This window comes from Strongylocentrotus purpuratus, unplaced genomic scaffold, assembly GCF_000002235.5.
Source record: "Strongylocentrotus purpuratus isolate Spur 01 unplaced genomic scaffold, Spur_5.0 spur5_scaffold_16, whole genome shotgun sequence".
In the NCBI taxonomy this organism is placed as follows: Eukaryota; Metazoa; Echinodermata; class Echinoidea; order Camarodonta; family Strongylocentrotidae; genus Strongylocentrotus; species Strongylocentrotus purpuratus.
In genome coordinates this window covers 22341089-22364461 of record NW_022145601.1, presented here as the reverse complement: position 1 = coordinate 22364461, position 23373 = coordinate 22341089, and the positions used below count along the sequence as shown (strand labels likewise).

General features: G+C 37.4%; 2 protein-coding genes across 2 annotated transcripts; both read right to left on the bottom strand.

Annotated features, from left to right (window-relative positions):
- Positions 1-2598: 2598 nt before the first annotated feature.
- Positions 2599-9668, bottom strand: LOC105437458. Its single transcript, XM_030987052.1, has 5 exons — positions 9391-9668; positions 8653-8865; positions 5798-5947; positions 4131-4238; positions 2599-3125 (listed from the first exon to the last, which is right to left on the bottom strand). The coding sequence occupies exons 1-5, from the start codon at positions 9421-9423 to the stop codon at positions 2862-2864; spliced, it is 768 nt and encodes a 255-aa protein (XP_030842912.1). The 5' UTR covers positions 9424-9668; the 3' UTR covers positions 2599-2861.
- Positions 9669-15042: 5374 nt separating this feature from the next.
- On the bottom strand, positions 15043-18121 carry LOC100887917. The gene is made up of 4 exons (XM_030987053.1): positions 17987-18121; positions 17432-17581; positions 16060-16167; positions 15043-15373 (listed from the first exon to the last, which is right to left on the bottom strand). Exons 1-4 carry the CDS (start codon positions 18041-18043, stop codon positions 15077-15079), a joined length of 612 nt encoding a protein of 203 aa, XP_030842913.1. The 5' UTR covers positions 18044-18121; the 3' UTR covers positions 15043-15076.
- Between the last annotated feature and the right edge of the window lie 5252 nt (positions 18122-23373).

The window sequence follows — 23373 nt, the reverse complement described above, 5'->3', positions numbered from 1 at the left end:
CGGGCGGGGACGCTAAACATGTATATTTTTTTAATGGCCTGAATGGCAAATAAAGTTCTTGGTGGTTTTAATTTAGACAGTCTCTATATATCTATTTACACCCCCCCCCCCCGCCCACCTCTAGAATCCCGCGGATTTCCGCGGGTCCTGCTAGTCACTATAAGTAATACGCTAAGACACCGCGGGGGGGGGGGCATGACAACTCCGCGAGCCTTTGTATTCTATTGTTTTTTAATGAGATCGCCGACCGAAGTTGGTGCGGCTATCTCCTCCTGAACCCTGCCCTCGGGGTACCCGTGCCCGGTGCCGTCGTCCGCGGGAGAGTCTACTCTAGCGAATTGGCTATGCTCCGCCCGAGGTCCTCCTCCGTGTCGACGTCCAGGGCGGAAACAGACGCGACATGCATAATGCAGGATATGCGTGACGACAGAGATACCTCATGCATATTCAACATTACATCCGTATCAAAGAGACACGCGACAGATGACGATCAACTCACATTATGTCGCGTATTAAATGCTTTATACAAAGGGTTGGATTACCGCGAGTAAACCATCTTGCTATGGGATGTGCTTTGTACTAGCTGCACAGGCCAGAGAGATACACGGGGCTAATTCCCGTCGACGTCCAAACTTAGAGACCTATTTCCATCATGATTGCCGCGATTTTTATATAGTTTTCGTGAATGGAGGTATGAAATCAAAGCTTATTTTGTGATTATTACGGCCATGTTTACTGAATTTTGATTATCATTTTCTAAAGGAAAGTTTTCACAAGAAAACCATTGGACTGACAGCTCAGTCGCAACCTAACTTCAGTCAACAAACGTACAGTATACAGTATACACGGTGCTCGGCCGGTGCGGCGCTTTGACTGAGTGAGCTGCGCTAGAATCGAAGAGTATGGGGGGCCAAGCAGGCCAATATTCGTACAACTATACAACTACACATACGTCTATCCATCCATCGAAGAACCCGTCAACACAACAGCGTGCGGGCCGAAGTGCCATAAATTTGTTTCTTATATTTACAGTAAATTACAAGAAAGCATTAAATAAGGTTATGAATTGTACATTTGCATTTTAATAGTTCAATATCAACCAGATTATCTTCATCACCTTGAAGCGGCACTGAACTTGAAGAAGACAGTAGCATGTGACTTCATGCATTGCAGAACAGTCAGTTGCGTAATGAGTAAAATTGTTTGGGGTTTGGGGGGGGGGGGGGGTGCAGAAAATAATCTGCGTCACCATGCACCATTCTTGCATGTTACATGAAGGCTCCAAGAAACGTTTTTCAAAGTGGGGGGGGGGGGGGTCAGTTAGATCGCAGCAGGTTGAGTGTATATAGGCGTGGGGTCCACGGGTTTCAAGGAGCTATAAACTCCCGAAAGCTCAAGGGTTTTAGGCATTTAATTAGGGTCAAATGAGCATATTTTTAATACTTTATTTGTGACACTGGCAGGTCACTAATTGGCGTGGGGTCCATACGAAGATTTGCGTAGTGTTGCGTACGAACTACGCTGGCCTACGTTACTATATGCTGAGGGACGCAAAGAGGTACGCAAGATGGACGCAAACAATTCAACGTGTTTATTTTTTTTCGTGTACTTTCGGCGTAGAAACTTGACACAGAAAGTACGCAACACTACGCTACTGTACGTCATGCCTACGCAACAGTACGCTACCCTACGCCAGATCGACAAAGCAGTAAAAGCTTTCCACACAGTAAGCAACCGTAAGTAACCATAAGCAAACCTGTACGCCAGCCTACGCATAACCTACGCAAGGACTAAAGTGAAGCAACATGTTTCCATTAATACGCAGCCTAATTTATGCGTAGTCGGTACGCAACACTACGCAACTCTACGCAGTTACAGTGTAAAAGAGGCTTTTTTAAAGAATAACTACCGGTAGAGTTTTTTTTTTTGTTTATATGTATGGCAAATAAAGTTCTTGGTGGTTTTAATTTAGAGAGTCTCTATATATCTATTTACACCCCTCGCCCCCCTCTTCTACTCTCTCGCGCTTTAGACACCCTCATCATACACACCTGATTTCCTATAACTAACAAACTAAAGCTCTCATTAAAATGTATCATTACTGTAATTGTCTATAATTCTGAGTATCTCTCTGTGTATGAAATAAACTTGTAAACTCTTTACCAGTACTAACAAAAAGATATTTTCAATGAAAATGGCGTAATGAATGTGTACCTTATTGATTCTACATTGTAATTATATATTTTATCACAATTGTTGTTAATTATTATAACAAAGTTGTCTTAAAGAATTCCGATGAAAAATGTGTTATAACATTTTACGTTAAAGGTGGGTATCCCTTTTGCAGCCAACATCAAATTATGTAGAACTTTGCAGGAATTAAGAATATGTCACGTATGTCCGAGTTGTGAAATTTTAACATAAGCAGTGTCCTAGTATTCAAATTGTCTAGACTTCACTGTCAGGCACTATTGAGCGACTGACTGACTTCCTTTTTTTCTTTGGTAATAACATACGGAAAATGAGCTGTCAAGGGTACATGAGCATTTGTACACATCAATGACCCACTTCTTGTAATGGCCAAAACTAAGCTGATATATAATTTCACATAAACGCAATTACCAGTTCTAATCTTTTCAGGGGAGTTTTTGTTGGTGTAATTTCTTGTTTACCATAGGATTCACACAAGTTACTATTTTCAGCCTGCGAAAGGGATACACCACCTGATTTATCATTTGCTCTAAAAATGAAGAATTCGTATTTATAAACAAACTAGAAATACTACATGCGATGACTATGATTACGAGATACCTCACGGGGTTCAACTCGTGTTGACATGTAGCCCTTTTCGTCGTCATCCTTTAATAATCGCATGTTTCCCTGCTTATGCATATGCCCATTCTCCAGTTATAAATTATCCACAAACACCATTTTACAGATCTGCAGCTGTAACGCTTTAGACGGCCGTACTCCTCCGCGGTCACGGGAAGCGCCCAGAACGTGTTGCGGCCGGAGCAGAGGCCACGGATGACCGGTCCGGTGGTGGCCTGGAAGTAGGCGGTCGGAATCTGGCCGACCAGGCGGTAGTTCTCGTTGTCGAACGCGACACTGGATATGTCGATCACCTGCATGGGCGAAGAAAATTCGGATGGAGGCAATTGATTTATATCGGATGACTTCTAACCTAGGCGCTGATGCATACATTTTATGATAATCATAATACTGAAGATGATGATGATGATGGTGATGATGATTGAATATGATGATGAAGATGATTATTATGATGATAATAATAATCATAATGATAATAATAATCATAATGATAATTATAATCATAATGATGATAATAATGATAATGATAATAACAATCATAATGATGATAATAATGATAATGATAATAATAATCATAATGATAATAATAATGATAATGATAATAATAATCATAATGATAATGATAATCATAATGATAATTATAATCATAATGATAATAATAATGATAATGATAATAATAATCATAATGATAATAATAATAATAATGATAATAATAATCATAATGATAATAATAATCATAATGATAATAATAATCATAATGATAGTAATAATGAAATAATGATAATGATATTGATAATTTTAAGAATAATACTAATAATTATAATAATGATAATGATAATAATAATTATAATAATGATAATGATAATAATAATTATAATAATAATAATTGTAATCATTATACATGTAGCATTAAGGAAGCAGCTTTTTTAAGGTGGTTTCATTAGCCCTACTTAGCCTATTAAATAGGTTAACAATAAACTATATATATATATATATATATCACCTTCTGTGGGAGTATTCGACTTGAGATGAAGCTGGTCTATCCCCCTCACCCCCCCCCCCCCCCCCCCATCCCTTTCCATTCCCGTCTACTTGGAGCCTAGAAAGAAATTCTATTGCACATTTTTTTGCGATATCTTTTTCTTCTCTCTCTCTCTCTTAATTGATCTATTCTTGTTCTTGCTTCCTTGCTTGGTGGTTGTTTAATTGTAACTACAGAGTATTTAATACAGTCCTTCATAATTCAGTCATCATTGACAAAATTCCGGATGTATAAACGCATATTATGAATTTCTTACATTTTGGCCGTCCTCCTCGACGTAGTCGCGCACTTGGTGGGCGAAGTCATCTTTGATCGTGAGGCCGACACAGGTGTTGGAATCGTGTAAATGCATGAACATGACAGACTGTTTACAATTTTGAAGACAAAAAACAGAAGCATAGGAAAAAAATAAGCCATGTTAATCATAACAAGATACAAGTATTGCTATAAGCTATTGAAATCCTTATATATAATTGGCTATAAACATATTTGTCATAGATATGTGGCAGTTGTTATTGATAAACAGTTTCATGAAACGGGCCACAGGTTTAACTTGGTCATCCGTTATAATGAGGAGCCCAATACTAAAGGCCCAGCGTCACAGGAGGCGCCATTAGTGAAATTGATATCAAATTGAACGTAATTTAGTTATCCATCGTATTCATATGACACCAAACCTATGGTGATTTCAGGTTTTACTTGATATCATCCATGAAGCCTACAGAGGCAAATTCCTAAAAAGTTAAAAAGAGGCACCTCTCCACTTTCGATATATGAAAAATAATGTTTTTTTATAAAATTATATTGTTTGAAAAGAATCACCAAAAATCATGGTTCTTACTTAAAATTGCGATATTAATTAATCCCATTTACGTTGAAATTGGTATTAAAATGTCGATGATTTTATTCTCTTTCATATAGCATGAAATTCATTGTGGCTTAAAGGCATTGTTTAACAATGTTAAATCTGAGATGCACGGCACTAAGTGTTATCAGTGTCTGTTTGGTGTAATATTGAAGCCCTAAACTGATTCCGCTTCAAAATGGTCATGAAATGCCTCAAAAAGTAATCAACTTTGAGTGACCGGTTTTATCATACTCGTTTTTCCCAATAGACTGTAGTGTTACGAAAACAATTAGGAAAACGCACAATTTGATTTCGATTTTCAATCATAAATATCTTGATAATCAGACAGGCGATCGGCTTGTAAAATTCATGGGGTTTCTGACTGACCTAAATGTTTATTATTATCATTGCAGCATGAGCTAAATCCAGGATTTTGTTTCAGAATTGAAGACAAAGCTAGCCAATCCCTTCAAGGTCTCCCTAAAATTATTATTAACAAAATACTCTTTTTCGACAAAAAGGTCGCTATTGTGGACGCCCCCTCAGATTTAGGGGTGTTCGTTACAAATCAAAAAATAAAACACCTCTGAAATATTGTGTATTATGATAACATCTCTCGTAAACACAAGTTGTGCTTAGTTTTTGTGGTAGTGGCAGGCAAAACTCTCCGTTTTCTGACTTTGGCCATCAGCTTATGGTACTAATTTAATTTGATCGATCATCATCTTGTTGATACATTTACAATTTAAAGAGGTATCTTTGTATTATCCAATTACATTGTAATTGCAAGTGCTGTGTGTGAATATTTATATACAAATAGTGTGGTGTATTTCTTATTGTATTTCAATCAGGACCATGGTAAAAAAAAAAAGGGTTTGCTGATCATATTTATCCTGAATTTAGATGTTCAAATAACCAAATCAAAATCACCGTACAAGAAATGACTGCAAAATAAACAGTTAGTGCATTCACTGTCTTGAATTACTGTCGTTTTGGTTAGTTTCGTGCACATGATTAATAAGCGCAGCTATAATAGCGCAATAGTAAAATGACGCCTGGAATGCAAAGGGACTTACCCGGTCGAGGTCCACCGCGATGGTGGCAGCGGTGGAGTTCTCGCTGATGTTTGCTGGAGATTCAATGAGCACGGTGTTGGATTGTCTGTCGTAGTCGAAGACTTCCGTCAAATGATCACCATTTTCGGTCGTCAAGTCAGCCACCTTGACCTGATATAAACAAAATAGGAAGAAATCTATTAATTCAAACCTGATTTAAAGGGAAATCCAACCTTGATAGTAAACTTGTCTAGAATAAAGCAGAAAAATCAGAGAAGTATACTGATGACAGTTTGAATGAAATCGGACAAAATTTGTGTAAAGTTGCAATTACAATAAGTCTCGGCTCTTAAAATTGGCTGAATTTATAATGTCTACGTGATGCAGTGGCGTACAACTTTCCCATTCGCTCCAATAGAAAAAAAGGACTAAAATTTCAACTTTTCATTAATGTATGACTCGGGATGGTCTGTTCTTTTTAGAGGATCATGAGTAGTGTCCCGAAGGTAAAGGCACTTCGAAGAAAAACAGAAATAAGCGGTATTTGTGTACGCGACAAACGAGAGAACAATCCGTCACTACGTCACAATCCACTGACAAATTTGCCGATTTGAGATTCTCGCAGCTCTAGTGATTTAATATTTCAAACACTCTTAGTAAACTTTCTTAATATTGGTCCGATTTATTTCAAACTGTCGCAATTCTGTTTCTGTTTCTGCTTTCATTCACTGCACTCCAAGCTCGCTCACGAGCTCACATTGCAGATCTCGGGAAGGTTACAATTGGGCTATTGCCCTCGGCACGCCTCGGGTAATAGCACAATTCTAACCTTCCCTTGAGCGTATAAAAAAAAACTATTTCTCTCAAAGCAGTCATTAATACTAAAATGTAATTCAATTTATTGACACAATTAGGCTTTTGTATTCACATTTTATCACCAGTTCGATTTTCCCCTTGTTAGATCAAATAAAAAGTGAAATATTAAGGATATTTCTTTGTGACAAAAATCACTACTCAAGCTTTCCAATCATATTGGCGGCTTCGAACCTCGGACATCAAAGGTAACACACCAGTATATTCTATTGTGCAACCATAGAAAACGGCAGCTGCTTGGAATAATTTGTTGCCAGTTGGGTCTCCAGCTCTTAAAACTCCTTGGGCAGACTATGACAGTATGGCAGAGAAACTAAGCAAAATTCACTGTAAAGGGGATTATCCTCCAAAACTATGGACAATGCTTGGAATTTCTTAAGAGATAAGGTGCTAGAGGTTTCAGACAGATACACTCCAACAAAAGACATCAGAAAAGGTAAATGTAGTAAACCATGGCTGGACTCAGCTAAATTGGCAAATGACAAAAAGAAGCACCAGCTTTACAGAAGATGGCGACGGACTAAGACAGAAGAGGACCGTAAAATGTACACCCGAGCAAGCAACCAAGTTAAATAGATGTGCAAGAAGACAGTGCGAGGATTGGAGAAAGGTATAGCATCTGGAGTCAAGGAAAATCCCAAAGCCTTCTGGTCATACGTTAAAGCCCAAGTCCACTCCAAAAATAACTTACTTTCAATAGAACCAGAAAAATGAGACAAACCAATCAACAAAAAGTTAGAGCAAAATCGGGTAACTAATAAGAAAGTTATGAATTTTTAATGACATGAACAACTTTGAAAATCACTACACAAATTGGCAACTCACTCATGAGTCTGTGATGTATGGTCCTTACTATCCACTAATTATTTTCTTTTTATTGATAATATAAATTTTCTATTTTCACCCTAAGAATCTTATTTCTTCACACCAGCATCCAAGTTAGATTGTTAGTAATATGTTTTTGTGTGGATGCACAAATAAAAAGTAATTTTTGTCCAGTTAAATCATGAAAAATTGAATTTTGATAAACTATTTATATAAAAATCAATAATTATGAAATACAATATTCAGAAAATTGTATCAATTCTTCAAAATTCATAAAAGTTTTTGGGAAATGTCATGCACGCAATATGATACAAATCATATAACCTGGGCAAAGGCATGTGGAAATCAAGTTTTGGGGGATAAAAAGGGAAATTAATGGGATTAAACTATATAAAGCAATTGATAAGTTGTGAGGACATGACGTCACAAACTGATAACCAAATTGGCGATTTGTGTACTGATTCTCATTGTTCCATAGTTTTACATATTTTTTCAAAAATTCAAAACTTTCTTATTGGTTATCCGATTTTGCTCAAACTTTTTTTTGATTGGTTTGTCCGATTTTTCTGCTTCTATTGAAAGTAAGTTATTTTTGGAGTGGACTTGCCCTTTAAGACTAAAACCACCGCTCGAGAAAGTACCCCCATCCGTAAATTCCTTCAAAAACAAACTCGATAACTATTGGGAAAAAAAAATCACCTTCAGTATACAGTATGACCCTGAAAGTGACCAGAAGAAGAATGCAGAACTGTTCCACCCTCCACATACTCACCTCGACACGAAACCACAACTAACTGAAGTATGAAAAGGAACTCAGTCGACCGATGAACAGGCCCTGCCCTACCAACATCGATGGATTAAAGTAAAGTAAAGTAAAGTGTTAAAAGGGTTGGATTGTCAGGGATCTGTTCTTCAGGGACAGAGGCGCTTATGGAGGAGAGCACATAACCTATTTTAACGAACCATCTCTCTCTCTCTCTTAACTCTAAACCAAGAATTAATTCATACACACACATAATATTGTACAGCATGGTTGCATTCCTTTACCCTCCTATACCCCCTAAATATTATTTTTCTCTCTATCTATCTTTCTTTTCTTTTCTTGTAAACAAAATCGATGCGGACAGGCGCCCCACCTGCGCGCCCCGTAGCTACACAACCGTCACAACAAAACGAACCTTGTTTTCACTCAAGGCCCTAGGTTGGGCCACCTGGTTGCCCCCAGCTGGGCAAGTTGTCACGGGGTACCCACCGCTTCGAAATATGATTGCCGCTGCGATCAACCCAGAGGCCAGCACCACCGCGGTCAAAACGGCTGCTATAGCGCTGGAGCAACCGCTGCTAGTCCCATGGTTAAAGCGTGGTGACCCTGGAAATGGTGGTGGCAGGCACTAGGACAAACAAAATAGGAAAGACGTTCAGATGATTTTGACACATAGAGAGACCTAGTAATAATGATTAGATATGATTTTTTTTTTAAATCTCACAAAGTTTTATCGTGTCGATTCTTCAATTCAATAAAATTCAGTTCAATTAATTGTATTTCTATAACTCAATCAAATCATGGAAAATGCTTTCATCAAAATAAATATCAATTGACATTTGCAATCTAACATTGAAAGGGAAAACTATTGATAATTACTAAATCTTAAATGTCAAAAAGTAATCAAAGTAGTGTAGGATGCAAAAATATATATGCCTACCATAAATTAAGACGGACTTTCAAGGAGAAAAAAGAAATCCACTTTAAAAAAGCAGAGCTTTCATTTGTGTGAACTTCTCAAAGATAAAAGGGGGAAAAGTAGAAGGGACGAAAGAAAAAGAAAAGGAATAGAAGCATGCATTTAATTCTTACAGACTTGTTTTTATGAACACATAATAAATCCCCCACAAAAGAAGTAAAGTATAAATCTCACCTCTGGCATGTTTGATGCGATCTTGGAGTCCATATTGCTAGGATACGAGATATGTCGTAAATATTGAAAGAAATTAAGTTGTTTGATGAACCTTTACTTTTACCCTAAATGTTGATTTCTTCCGAATTTACAAGCTTTTTAAAGCTTTTTTAATGGAAAAGAACACGCCCCCTCTCAAATGACATTATTCCTCCCGCAGTTCATTGGCTAATAGTATCGGACCATATAACCATATAATTGCATCATTTTTCAATTTAAAATCGCTATAGGTTTCGGAGGAAGTGATGAGGGACCAAAGAATGGGATAAATTACTCATGTAACCAGGTGACTGTTCTATAAAGACTAGTCACATACCAACATCCTGTTTCCACATAAAATGCAAATATCTTTTAACACGTAACCCCGCAACATTACTTTGTCCCTTTGTTTCTGAACACCTTGAACTCGTGAACCCGCTTGACTCCTCGCAGTCCGTGTCACGAGTTTAACCATCACACATCTCCTCTTCGCCTCCTGTTTTACAGGTTATTTACCATATTTTGTTTTATACTTATATTTAAGTAAATCGTTATTATCATGTTATATAACTTTGTGCGGTTGTACTGATGTATGACTGGATATGTTCTGATGTTCGCATTTGTAGATATCGTTGTTTTAAGGGAAGAATTTAAGTTAAGAAAGTGTAGCTTTCTTACAACTATTTGTGAAGCGTTATATTATATGGGTGAATGGTACCCCCGAATATATATATTTCACATTCTATTTAGCTTTCTTACTTACAGATATGAGCTTATCAATATTTTGTCGTTTATGAACCACTATTGTGATTCTAGTTAGCATTTGACATATTCTAGTTGGGGAAATATTATTATAATTTTCCATATTCGATTTGATAACGTTTTGAGAGATTTCCATCTAAGAAGGAGATAACCTTCGATTTGACATTGAACCGGCCAGATTTTGCTAGTCTATAACTCCGTACTTTATTATGTCGTTTATTTTGTTTAGGATCTTACAATACCATGTCAAGTGAATAATCATGTTAATATGTGTTTCGATATACCAGGGATTGGTGTGGAATTGGCGTACAACTTTATAATTATTTATCTATGATACATTGGTGTCTGCGTGATTAGACTATGTACGTTCACACGGTGTGTAGGGGGTGAGCGCATCGTTGAGAACAAAGAAAGGATTACAGCTTTTAACTAATAGTACCAGTACAAGTATTACCTTGACAAAGAGGAACTTTGGCTTTTTAGGTTTATTTGTCTCAACTCTGTAATCTGTATAGAGCAGGTACTATAGTAATAGTAGCTGAAGCAAATATGCGTTAGCCGTCACTATTTTATATGTATGAGTGGGTTTTATTATGGTCCAAACGCTCATGTATCTTTACAGTATGAATTAAGTTAGAGAACAACAATTGTTATTCATTTGCCCGATATATGTCTAGTTTACGAAAGCACTATATATTTATCACTCGGTAATCTCCAGTTGTATATTATTAGTCAGACATGTATAAATCTATTTAGTAATGAAAGACAAACAATGGGATTAATTACACATGCACTTTCAATCTGTGTCATCAGACCTTGTCTCCGGATTATTTTGGGTGAAGGTGAATTGTTATTTCAATGGGTTTTATTCTCCCATATATCTATCAAATTGAACTCCTACGAAATACAAGGTGGGTGTTATTTCCTGTTATTTTGAACATTCATGATCTTTCTTTCCTCTTCTGAATGATGAGTTTACCTACATGTAAGATGATCAAGGGATCAGCAAAGTCTACAAAAGTCCCGGAGAACTATGAAAAGGTATATAAATATATATAACGAGAGAGAGAGAGAGAGAGAGATTAAGACAGGGCGGGTGAGAGTGGAGAGAGATAGAGATAGAGAGATAGGGGAGAGATAGAGAGTGGGTCAGAGAGAGAAAGAGAAAGAGAAAGAGAAAGAGAAAGAGAAAGGAAATATTACCTCTGACAAAGTCTACGTAGTCAGAACAAAGTAATAATGGTCGTATTCCTCTAAATTTAATGTTATGATATATTAGTTTAGTTGGCATTAACAAAATAACACAAATCGTAAATACAGAAAGAATAATAGGCCAGGACTTCTAAGAAGCAACTTATGCTTGTACATGATGGACCTATCAACGTAAACACAAGATTGAATTAAAATGGATATAATTGAAATTTACTCAGTATATATACGTACGTTTAGAAGAAGAAAAACCACCAAACAAATGCCGAGCATTAACTATCAGCAGGTATCATCCATGTATTTGCACACATCCACAATCACACACAAACACACAAGAAGAATACAAAACAGGGAGAGTTCAGGATGAGAAGAGAAGAAAGGGAAGAGGTGAGAAAGAGAAGAAAGGGAAGAGGTGAGAAAGAGAAAGAGAAGAAAAGAAAGAGATAGGAATGAGAAAGAGCAGAGAAGGAACAGGCGAGAACGAGAAATTTAAGAAAGAATCTACTCAGTCAAGGATGACATTGTTTCAAAATATGTAACTTCTGAATAGAGTTCTAAAACGAGATGGTGTGGAACTGGAACTGATATATTAAGTTTTACAAGTTCATACACTGGGAGAATTTTAATTTAACAAAATTAATATTAGTGGATGGGGAATACGAAAGTTACTTTTTTATCAGTCGTGTTGCACGTTTTTATAAAATGAATAGTTAATCAATATATATAGATTTTTATATGTTTTTGCCCAATATATCATTACAATAATTGGAGTGTGGTAAAATAATAGCATTATACTGACCATTACTCTCCTGGGTTTTTTTGAGACACCCATGTCCGTGAGCGAGTCAGAATTTGACATTGGTACAAAATGCTTAAAGGGCCACTTTAACTAAAACGGGCTAAAAATGGAGAAAAAAAAACATATAGAATAATTTTTAACGGATATTCCGAACATGACAATCATTTTTCTTGATCATCATTAATTCTGGAATCTAGCTTTAAAAATGACGACTCAGAATGCTCAGAAAAAGCACAGTTTCGGAGCTGTATTGCGCAATAGCATATGACGTCACAGCAGGAGACAACATTGACATCATACTCAACATAACATAGCACTTGAATTGAGATACCCTACTACGGTATAAGTTCTATAACATACCAAAATCAACTAAATCTTCAACAATTATTCAAATAATGGTCATGATTTGAAAGGCGTTATCTTTTTTGTTACCTCTTTCTTGTAAATTTTCGTATAACATTTTTTTGAGTATTTTTTCCTAAAAACGAAGTGCGTGAAGTAATCGACTGTAATCTCAGATCCTCATTAAATTCATGCAAATAAATCACATTATGAATTGATGATGATTATCTCGGAGTAATAAACAGAGTTTTTCGAAGAAAAAAAAATGAGTTTATCATTCCGATAAACAGGGTGTTTCAAAGTGATAAAATTAGTTTACCAAAAAACTCTGCATATCAAATAAAATACTGAGTTAATCGGCGATTAACTGAGTTTTTCGCCGATAAAGTCATGTTATCGCAACAAGTGGGCATTGGGCGAATGAAAAACTATTAGTTTATCAGTTGGTAAACAGGTTTTTTTGGTAAAGAACTCTGTTTTTCGGTGATAAACTAGGTTTCTTGATAAACTAAGTTTATCACTTTGATAAAGTCTGTTTTTTTTTTTTGGGGGGGGGGGGATAAACTTAGTTTTTCAGGTGAAAAACTGAGTTTATCGCGTAAAACCGAGTTAATCACTTAATTTTCAGCGTTCCCTCGAAAAACTAAGTTTTTCACTCAGTCGAGTGTATCGGGCACTGGGCTTGCCATAAGCGTGAGTGTGGTGGAGTTTAAAAGTAAATAGGCCAGATTATGAACTACCGCGTATACTACAAACAACTTCTCCCCCCCCCCTCTCTCTCTCTCTCTCTCTCTCTCTCTCTCAATCTCTCTCTCTCCCCCCCCCCCCTCCCCCTCCCCCTCTCTCTTTCTTGCTCTCCGTGTTTCTCTCACTTCTCTTTTATCCTGTCTTTTGTCTATCTCTCTAACTGGTTTTCTCTTTTAATCCTATTCTCTCTCTCTCTCTCTCTTCTCTCTTGTGTTCTCTGCTCCCTCTTGTCTCCTCTTCTCTCCTCTCCTTTCTCCATCTCTCTCATTCATCTTCTATTTCTCTCTCACTCGTTTTCTCTTTATTCTCACTCTCTCTCTCTCTCTCTCTATCTCTTTTTCTTTCTCTTATCCTGTCTCTATCTCTCTCTCATTTGTCATCTCTTTGACTCTTTTTCTCCCTCCCCCTCTCTCTCTCTTCTCTCCTCTTCTTTCATGTCTCTATCTCTCTCACGTGTTTGCTCTTCTCTTCTCTCCCATCCTGTCTGTACCGCTCTCTCACCTTTACAAGAATCTTTCTCGCTCTTTCTTACCCCCCCCCCCCTCGTTTCCTCAACAATATCATCAGTAGATCTACAACATAAATCAGAAATTCTTAGTATCAAATATAATATGCTTTCTGTGACCATTTAATGACTTCTGAGTCGAAGGTTCGTTAAGAATTCGTCCCTTATTGAATCTACATTAAAATTAGATAGATTATCAGCATTGCTAAACATGTTATCTTAAACAATTAAGATGGAACTTGTTTTATTTAACCATTTTAATTCTAATGAAGGATCATTATTTGTTCTAAAAATGAATAATTCGTAAAAATAAATAAATTGTAATCATCAAATCCTAAAAATACTACATGCGCTAACCATGATTATGAGATCGAGCTTGAGATCATGAGATTTAATCCAAAACATCGCATTATCAGACTATTCACTTCACCCTTATATTACAATATCAACAGGTCAGGCTTTCGTGAGTGTGTGTGCCGAGGTGCGCACGAGCGCAAGCTAGGTTCGTGCATGGACTTACTAGAAGTCCATGGTTCGTGCTAGGTTCGTGCCAAACTCCGTTCATCTGTACAACCATGGACTGTCAACTAGTATTAAGTCCATGGTGCAACGGTAGTCTCGCAGACATCATGTCTCGTAAACTTAATAATTTATATCTAAAATCGGCTTACCATGGCTTAAATGTGTGTAGTCTTCAAGTGCTGCGTGACCATGCTGCCACCCCCTTCCCCTCCACCCCCTTCTGACTTTCGTTTCAACCTTGCTTTCCTATCACCTCGGAACTCTCGACTAATCTCGCACCGATTGTTCCCTACATTATGTTGTTTTCTTTTGTTTCCCCTATGTATTATCATCTACGATCTAATGTTAGCTTTGTCCATTATTACTGAGCTGAATTATTAATTTGTCCTCATTATGTCACTATACGCACCTAAATTATATTGTATACTTCCTGCAACTCTTGGCTCACTCTCATTTCCTATTTTTCTACTCTACCCAGTACCCACCTCCTCTTCCTACCTTTGGTCCTCTTCTATGTATACCCTCTCGCTCTTTCGACATCCTCATCGTACACAACTAATTTCCTATATAAACTACCAATCTAAAGTTCTTAATCTTACGACTGCATGTTACCATCACTGTAATTGCCTATAAAATTATCATTATCTCTCTTTATAAATTAACTTGTAAAACATTTTAAGATAATAAATGCTTAATTTCAATTCAGATTTTCAAATATCTGGGCTACTATACTACTAAATGCCTTCATTAACCTTAAACATTTAGTGCACACCACGCAGGACCTAATATTCGACTTCCCAACCGGCCCTACGGAGCTTATCCATATCGAAGCAACCGATGACCCAACGGCAGCCGCAGAGGTTGTACATGCAGACACAAGCCCTGAAGATACCGCAGTCCACCTCACGCCGTAGACGGTCGTGCTCCTCGCCGGTCACGGGAAGCGCCCAGAACGTGTTGCGGCCAGCGCAGAGGCCGCGGATGACCGGCCCGTTTGTGGCCTGGATGTAGGCGGCCGGAATCTGGCCGACCAGGCGGTAGTTCTCAATGTCGAACGCGACACTTGATATGTCGATCTCCTGGACAAATACAATTCAGATGGAGGAAATCGGTTTACATTGATATGTAAGCGCTAATGCTCACATATCGTATTAGTAATTATATACCTCACTTTAGAAATCTAGCCATCTGATTGGTCGAAATTGGAGTCGTGATTTTAGCCATTCCCGTAAAGAAACGTAAAATGCCTAAACCGGTTAATAGTTCAATAGTGAGATCCCTCAAAATTCCGGTTACCATGAAAAAGTAAATGTTGCTGCGATACCCATTAGTTAACGTAGTAATAATAATTTAGGTGATAAGGGTAATAATGATTTACGATGACTGATGACGAAAGATGATGGTGATGAAAAAGAATAAGATGGAGATGATGATGACGATGATGATGGTTAATGTTAAACTCTATGACACAATATGTGGGGGGCATCCAGCTTAAGGTGGAGCTGGTCCCCCCCCCCCCCTCTCTCTCTTCCCCTTTCCCCATTCCTGTCTCTTTGGAGGCCTAGTAAAAATCTATTACACTTTTTTTTGCAGTATCTTTTTTTTCATTCTACCTCTCCCTCTCTTTTGTGATTTACTTATCAATTTTCTTGCTTCCTTGTTTTTTGGATGTAATATTATAACAACGAAATTATCATTCCTATATGATTCAGCTTCTGTTAGAAAAACATGTCTGGAATTAAGCATATCAAAAAGGATTTCTTACATTTTGGCCGTTCTCCTCGACGTAATCGCGCACTTGGTGGGCGAAGTCGTCTTCGATCGCGAGGCCGATGCAGGTGTTGGAATCGTGGAAACTCATGAACATGACAGACTGGTGAAAGTAATGAAGAAAAAAAACAGGATTATAGGAAAACGATAACTAAAAAAAATATGAGTGAGGGCATCATAACATGGGTGGCTTAAACGCAATCGCGCAGACTTTCGAGGTATCATCTCACTAAGAATCCCCACCAATGCCCCCCCCCCTATTCTATATCCCATACAAATCATTTTCAGATTACGTAATAGGTCGCTGTAGTGGTCCCACCCTTTCAATAGGTGGTGGACAGGGGTAAGCTAAACATTTCTGTATAGGTTAACATTTCGAAAGTCTTTGCAGTCGTGTTGGAGTTATGAGTGAATAAAGGGTTTTTTAAACACAAATGAACCAAATAATTTGTCATTACTTTCCGTACAAGATACAATGGATCATAAAAACGTTGTTGCTATTTTCTACCAAATTTTATTTGTATTCCTCTCCCATCGATATGCATTAAGGAGTAGGGGAACACAGCTGGCCAATTATCAACTCCCTTTGAAAAGTTAAGCCCAATAATATACATGCCAACCCTTGAATAATCCAGAATCTGGCCTATTTAATTTTGATCTCCACCAGTACCAACGCTACCTCTCCCTACTTACTTGATACCAGCCGATGATGGCGTGATCATTAAATTAAGACGTCCGGCGAAAAAAAGGCTGGGCTGGTGAGCATAATTATGAGTTTGTTGATAACGCCATCTCCGACGGTTAGAATCAAGTGTGTAGGGAATTATAAAGAAGCGGGCAGATTCTGGACTTACCCTTGAGAGGTGATTTTTTTTCTGGGGGTTGCCCAGAAAATTTCGAAGAAAAAAAGACTCCGAAAACTCATCGGACTAAGTAAAACTATATATAGGCAATGATTTTATAAAACATTCTATCAATAACAAGAAAGAATAATTGTTATAAGCTTCTGAAATCCTAAAATAGTTTTGGCTATCGACAGATTTGTCGTAGATGACTATGTGGTATAGTTGATAAATAATTTTAGGAGACGGGCCACAGGTTAAACTCGGTCAACCTTTATAGAGGGAGCCAAACACCATCTAAGGAGGCGTCATTTTATTGAGCCAGACATAGGACTTCGTCGGGGTCTAGAGTGGGCTTATAACACGGGTGACGGATATCGTACAAGAAATGGCTACGAAATGAACCGTCAGTGCATACACTGTCTTGAATTACTGGCGTGTGGGTTAATTTTCATTCACTAGATTAATTAGCCAAGCTATAATGGCGCAAGAGCTAAATGACGCATGGAATGCAAAGGGACTTACCCGGTCGAGGTCCACCGCGATGGTGGCAGCGGAGGAGCTCTCGCTGATATTTGCTGGAGATTCAATGAGCACGGTGTTAGATTGTCTGTCGTAGTCGAAAGCTTCCGTCAAATGATCACCCTTGTCGTTCTTCAAGTCAGCAGTCTTGACCTGAAATAAACAATAGAAAGATGAGGCTTGAATACGCTGAATTAAATCCTGATTTTAGGATCTGTCATTTAGGGAGAGGGACGCTTTTAGAGGACAAAATATCCTAATTTAACGATGCATGTCTCTTTCTCTCTCTCTCTCCCTTTCTATCTCTTCTTAACTTTGTACCAAGAATTGAATCGAACAAAATTAATGTGTAATTGTATCGCGTCAATGCATCCATTTCCCCCTCGATCCCCCTCTCTATATAATACTCTCCCTCTCTCTCTCTCTCTCTCTCTATTTCTCTCCCTCTCTATTTCTCTCTTTCTGTTTTTCTTTTCTTTTAGTAGAAAGTCGATGGGAACAGGTGCTACCATCCGCCCGCCCCGTAGCTACGCCAATAGCAACAAAGAACACACTCACCTTGTTTCCACTCAAGGCCATAGGTTGGGCCACCTGGTTGCCCCCAGGTGGGCACATTGCCACGGGGTACCCACCGCTTCGAAATATGATTGCCGCTGCGATCAACCCAGAGGCCAGCACCACCGCGGTCAAAACGGCTGCGACAACGCTGGAGCAACCGCGGCTATTCCCATGGTCAAAGCGTGGTGACCCTGGAAAGGGTGGTGGCAGGTACTAGGAATAAGAAAAAGGGGGAAAGATTTTCAAAAAGTTTTGACATTTTGAGAGACCTAGGCATTATGATTATTAAATATGTATTTGTTGTTTAAACCTCACATAATTTCTCCTGTCGTTTCTTTAATTTAATTCAATTCAATTCAAATAAACATGAACAAAAATGCTTACATAAAGATGAATATCAAATGACATTTGAAAGTTAACATAGAAGATAAAACTTGTTTTTAATTGTAAAATTTTAAAAGTCGAAAAGTAATCACAGTATTATACGATACAAAATATATAAGCATATCATAAAAGGAAATTCACTAAAAAGCAACGATTTCATTTGTGGAATTACTGAAGAAATACAGGTGGAAGAAAGAAAGAAAGAAAAAGAAAAGGTAAAGAAGCATGCGTTTGATTCTTACAAACTTTCGTTCACAGAAAACATGTTCTCTCTTTGTTTTTGTTTTCTTATGAACATATCCATCCCACCCCCCCCCCCCCCTAATATATATATATAAATATATCAATAAATGAATGAAATAAATATAACCAAATAAATTAATTTTTTTTAAATTATGAAGAAAAAATCTCACCTCTGGCATGTTTGATGCGATCTTGGAGTCCATACTGCTGGGATACGAGATATGTCGTAAATATTGAAAGTAAAGTAAGCTGCTGGATAAACCTTCACAAGTTGCCCTTCATGAAGATTTCTTCCGAATTTATACGTTTTTAAATTTATTTTGTCCAATAAAAATTGCCACACTTCCTCCCGAGAGACACTTGTTATCCCCGCTGTTGATTGGCTAATGGTATCGAACCATCTAAATGCATTTATTCATTTAAAGAAAAAAAATGTTTTTGAAGAAGTGATTATTAAAGGTAATATCTTATCAATAACACTGTACTTTCAATCCAGGTCAGTTACCCCTGTCTAAGTTGATCTTCTTACTAAAGCATCGTGTGGACTCAAGTGGCTCTTTAAGGGCTTCTTAATGGATGATGATCGGATCAAGTACGTATTCGTTGTTTTATCTTGTTTTATCCATTGTTATTTGATGAGAATTAGCGGTGAAAGGTTGTGATATATAAACCCCTTTGGAAATTTGGAAACTCAAGTATGATGGTTAACATTTCCCTTTTCATGGCACAATCATCGCTTTTTTAATGTTCATTAGAAAGTGCCTTTTTAAATTGATACACCATTTAAAATGATTTTTTTTCAGTGATGGAATGTGCAGCAGATCAAAATAAGGGGGAGGGGCAATTTTAAAAGTGTACCCGTTTTCAACCTCGGCATGGTAATCAGACAGTGGCGTATCTTGCCTGTCCTGTCACCATGATTTGACATTCATAGATGACAAGTTAATAACAATAGTCCCTCTGATATTTGGGGATTATGTTCTTCTTGGTTTTGTATTAATTCACATAATATACCGTTTGTTTTACGTTTAATAGGCCTAACATTATTTTGTAAATGCTTTTATGTTTCGATGTTTTTTTCAAATTAATACATACTTTAAAATGTGTTTCCCACCTCTTCCTCTCCCCTTGATCATCCTCATCATCATCATCACAATCAGTATCTCCAACATCACCATCATCATCGCCATTGAGATAATAAAATCATCAAGTTTCCTCAACAAACAACTTAATATTCATTGGAATTAAAATCCTTTTAAGCCGTGAAAAGTATTTCTCTGGAGGGGAAAACCGTTGAAAATTTATTTGTTATTGTGGTACGCATTTGATACCCCAAACAAAATATGAATTAAAGCATCCGTCATCTCTAAACTAGGCTTTAACAAAATTCAACATGCATTACATTGCGGTGAGTGTCAATGTGAACAGGAAGAGAGGGGACATTATTACCCCCACTCGAACATGAAGACTCTTAAATCATATAAGGAAGTAAAGTCAACGTACTTTTAAAGCACACCTACTCGAGAATAAAAAGATCTTGAACACAAGACCACGTGGGGATGTCTCAGTCGTCTCTCTCTCTCTCTCTGTCAATCCAATAAAGGTTTATTCGAACAAGTTTCGCAGTACAAAGACTGAAACATACAAAGATTAAAATACATTATAAATGCACATTGCAATTGTGAAGAAAACATATTGAACCAAATGCCAAATTACATAAAATACTTTGCATTTATAAATTATTGATAATGGACATCTGTTAACATGTTAAAAGATTCCATTTCCGCTATCAATGATAAGTACTGCACACTTATAAAGCAAGAGGTAAAAGAGAAAGAAGAAGAAAGAGTAACAGAGAGAGAGAGAGAGAGAGAGAATGAGGGAGAAATACAAAAAGAGATGGAGAAAGAGTACAGTGTGTTAATGTACAAACATTTTATAAAAAAGGTAGTGACTTGATAGCAACATAATAACAATTGAAAAAAAAAGGTCAGAGTATTAAAAAAAATGATAGATGAAGAATATTACAAACTTGATTTTTATAATTATTATTGAGTATTCGTGTGAGATTAGGTAGTGTACTTTTTTTGGAATCTCTTTTTTGAAATTTCGTAAATTTAATTGGTTAGTTTTCTTTTGAGGTAACCGCGATTGACACAACATATTTTCTTCTTCAAATGAAGCATCAAAATCTTTAGTCAGTCTTCTCAACGAGTCAAAAGAGATGGCAATCGTAGTCATGCTATTAAATACATAGTCATAATTATGAACTGTAGTTTGATCCAAAAATATTCTACGTGCTCTTTTTTGTATACGTTCTATATCATAATTCTGTCTGATGGTCAAAATTGCTGTAAAGAAGAGGAACAAAGTACTCCAAAATTAGTCTAACATATCCAATATATAACGTTAACAGATCATTAACATGTAGGTTATAAGTTTTTAATCTACGTATCATGAATACTTTTCTATTTCTCTTCTGTATAATTTCAGTTACATTATTATTCCACTTTGTTTTCCCTCTCTCTCTCTCTCTCTCTCTCCCTCTCTTTCTCTCTCTCTCTCCCTCTCTTTCTCTCTCTCTCTCTCTCTCTCTCTTTCTCTCTCTCCCTCTTTCTCATTCTCATTCCACGCGAAACCACTAATTAGTATCATCATCATTAGTATTATATTTCTTGAAATGATATAAGCGTAGGTACCTCAAAGGGGGCTCCCCTTTGAATTTTGAAACAAAAAGCAGCTTCCTCAAGCACAGATGAAACATAATAGGCTATTAAGATTTAATTGAGAGCTCTTGATATTGTAAGCTTTGGTTTAAGATGTTATTTTCCTCTTTTTAAATATAATTTCTTTTTAAGTACTAATTACCCTGATGGTGCCTCCTCTTTCACTTTCCCTAATTCTTACCCATACCCCATCCCCCCCCCCTCTTCTTCCTCTTTTTCTTATACTCTCTCTCTCTCTCTCTCACACACATACACACACACCCACACTCTATCTAACTCCCCCTTCCTCACTCCTCCCCCCCCCCTCTCTCTCTCTCTCTCTCTCTCTCTATATATATATATATATTTATCTTCCTTCTTTCTCTCCCTCCCCATCCCTCCCCCTCTTCCCCATCACTTTCCCTTTCTCTCATACTCACTCTCTCTATCTCCTTCTTACTCTCTCTCTCTCTCTCTCTCTCTCTGTCTCTCTGAATTTCCAAACTCAAAACCATATTTCTAGATCCAATACCAAAGATTATTTTCTGCTGCGAAAGGAGACAATCCAATCGACATACTTTGCATGCATAGTCTTGGCCGGTAGTGGGGGGGGGGGGGGGGCTAAGCTGTTCACTGTACCGTACTGGGCTGGTCAGAAAATACCCCCCAAAATGGCCAACGATTTATGCTGAAAGCCTGTCGAGAATCCCCACAAATTGATGAAAAATTGTGCGTCGTAGAAAAATAATTGTTCTCCTTCCTTTTATTTTAATGGGAATAGATTTTGGCGTAAATATTCATAATTGAATGGTACACGCCTTAAAATTTAAACCAACAGCTCCCGAAGCTCTGCTCCCTTGCTGTAAAATGCAACGATATCCTGTTCCTTATGTATGTACTTTTCTGAAATCTTATTATTTTCAAACATTAACATTTTATAAGATAGGGAATTTAAAGGAAAATCATAATCAACACCCCCAAAAACGTGACGGATAGATGGAAAACACAAAAGGAATCTGATGATACCCCACCACCACCAATACCGTCCTCTCTAGACATTTTTTTTTTGGGGGGGGGGGGAGAGGGGGCTGTCGGATCACATCTGTCGACGTGCATATACTACATGGACGATTTTCCAACAATGAAAAAAGGACGGAACAAAGGTTCCTAGATTTTCAATTCTACCGACAAAAACGATTTTAAAAAGATCATCAATGTTTGATGACATTGACGAAAACCTGTAGGAATTCATAATGTTCCAACATAAAATTATTGTCATACTTTGTACACTTTCGTAGTTTTGCTAAACCCTGAAGTCCCTTTTTTTCCTGAAAGATTTCTGTGTCGCTTTCCCCGCATCTTACATGCCACATAGGGAAGGGGAAGTTGGTTGTAGGCAATTCCCTGCCCCCCCCCCCCTCCCCTCCCCTCCCCTCGCTAACAACTCTTTCCCGTAAATAACCAGGGATCGGTATCATTATTTTGTTCACTTGGCTTCTTGAATTGACATGAGGGTAGGTATCTATGAGGGGCATCCCCTATCGTCTTTTAAAAAAAGAAAAGCATGTTGACTTCCTCATACTCAAGTGAAATTTAATACAGGTAGGTGATAGTAAGAGTTCTTTGAGAGCTCTTGAAAGTGTAAGCTTTGTTGCGGTGTTATTTTCCTCTTGTCTCTTTAATTGATTTTCTTCTTAAGTGCTATCTAATTATCCTAAAGGATTTCTTTCATTATTGCATGCCTCCTCTTCCTTTATTTTCAAATTGCCCCCCTCTTTAATTCTCTCTCTCTCTCTCTCTCGCTCTCTCTCTCTCTCTCTCTAATTCTGTCTCTCTCTCTCTTTCTCTCTCTCCATCTCTCTTTCTCAAATTCTCTCTCTCTCTCTCTATCTCTTTCTCTCTTTCTTTCTCTCTCTCAATCTCTTTAGTATTATATTCTAAAACTGGGTCCTAGGTTTGCGTTTCAAAGTTTCTGCAATTATTAGAAGACTCTTACAGAAATTAAAACATCGTTTTAATTTTAATTTGCATTAATACCAATTGACCGTTTTTAAT

Coding starts and splice junctions, on each gene's coding strand:
- LOC100887917 (XM_030987053.1), bottom strand. CDS start 18,043: ATGTGCCCACCTGGGGGCAACCAGGTGGCCCAACCTATGGCCTTGAGT. Junction 16,168..17,431: donor TCGCGGTGGACCTCGACCGG/GTAAGTCCCTTT, acceptor TACTTTCACCAG/TCTGTCATGTTCATGAGTTT. Junction 15,374..16,059: donor TCGAGGAGAACGGCCAAAAT/GTAAGAAATCCT, acceptor GTATTTGTCCAG/GAGATCGACATATCAAGTGT.
- LOC105437458 (XM_030987052.1), bottom strand. CDS start 9,423: ATGGACTCCAAGATCGCATCAAACATGCCAGAG. Junction 5,948..8,652: donor GGGCCTTGAGTGAAAACAAG/GTTCGTTTTGTT, acceptor TGTTTATATCAG/GTCAAGGTGGCTGACTTGAC. Junction 4,239..5,797: donor TCGCGGTGGACCTCGACCGG/GTAAGTCCCTTT, acceptor AATTGTAAACAG/TCTGTCATGTTCATGCATTT.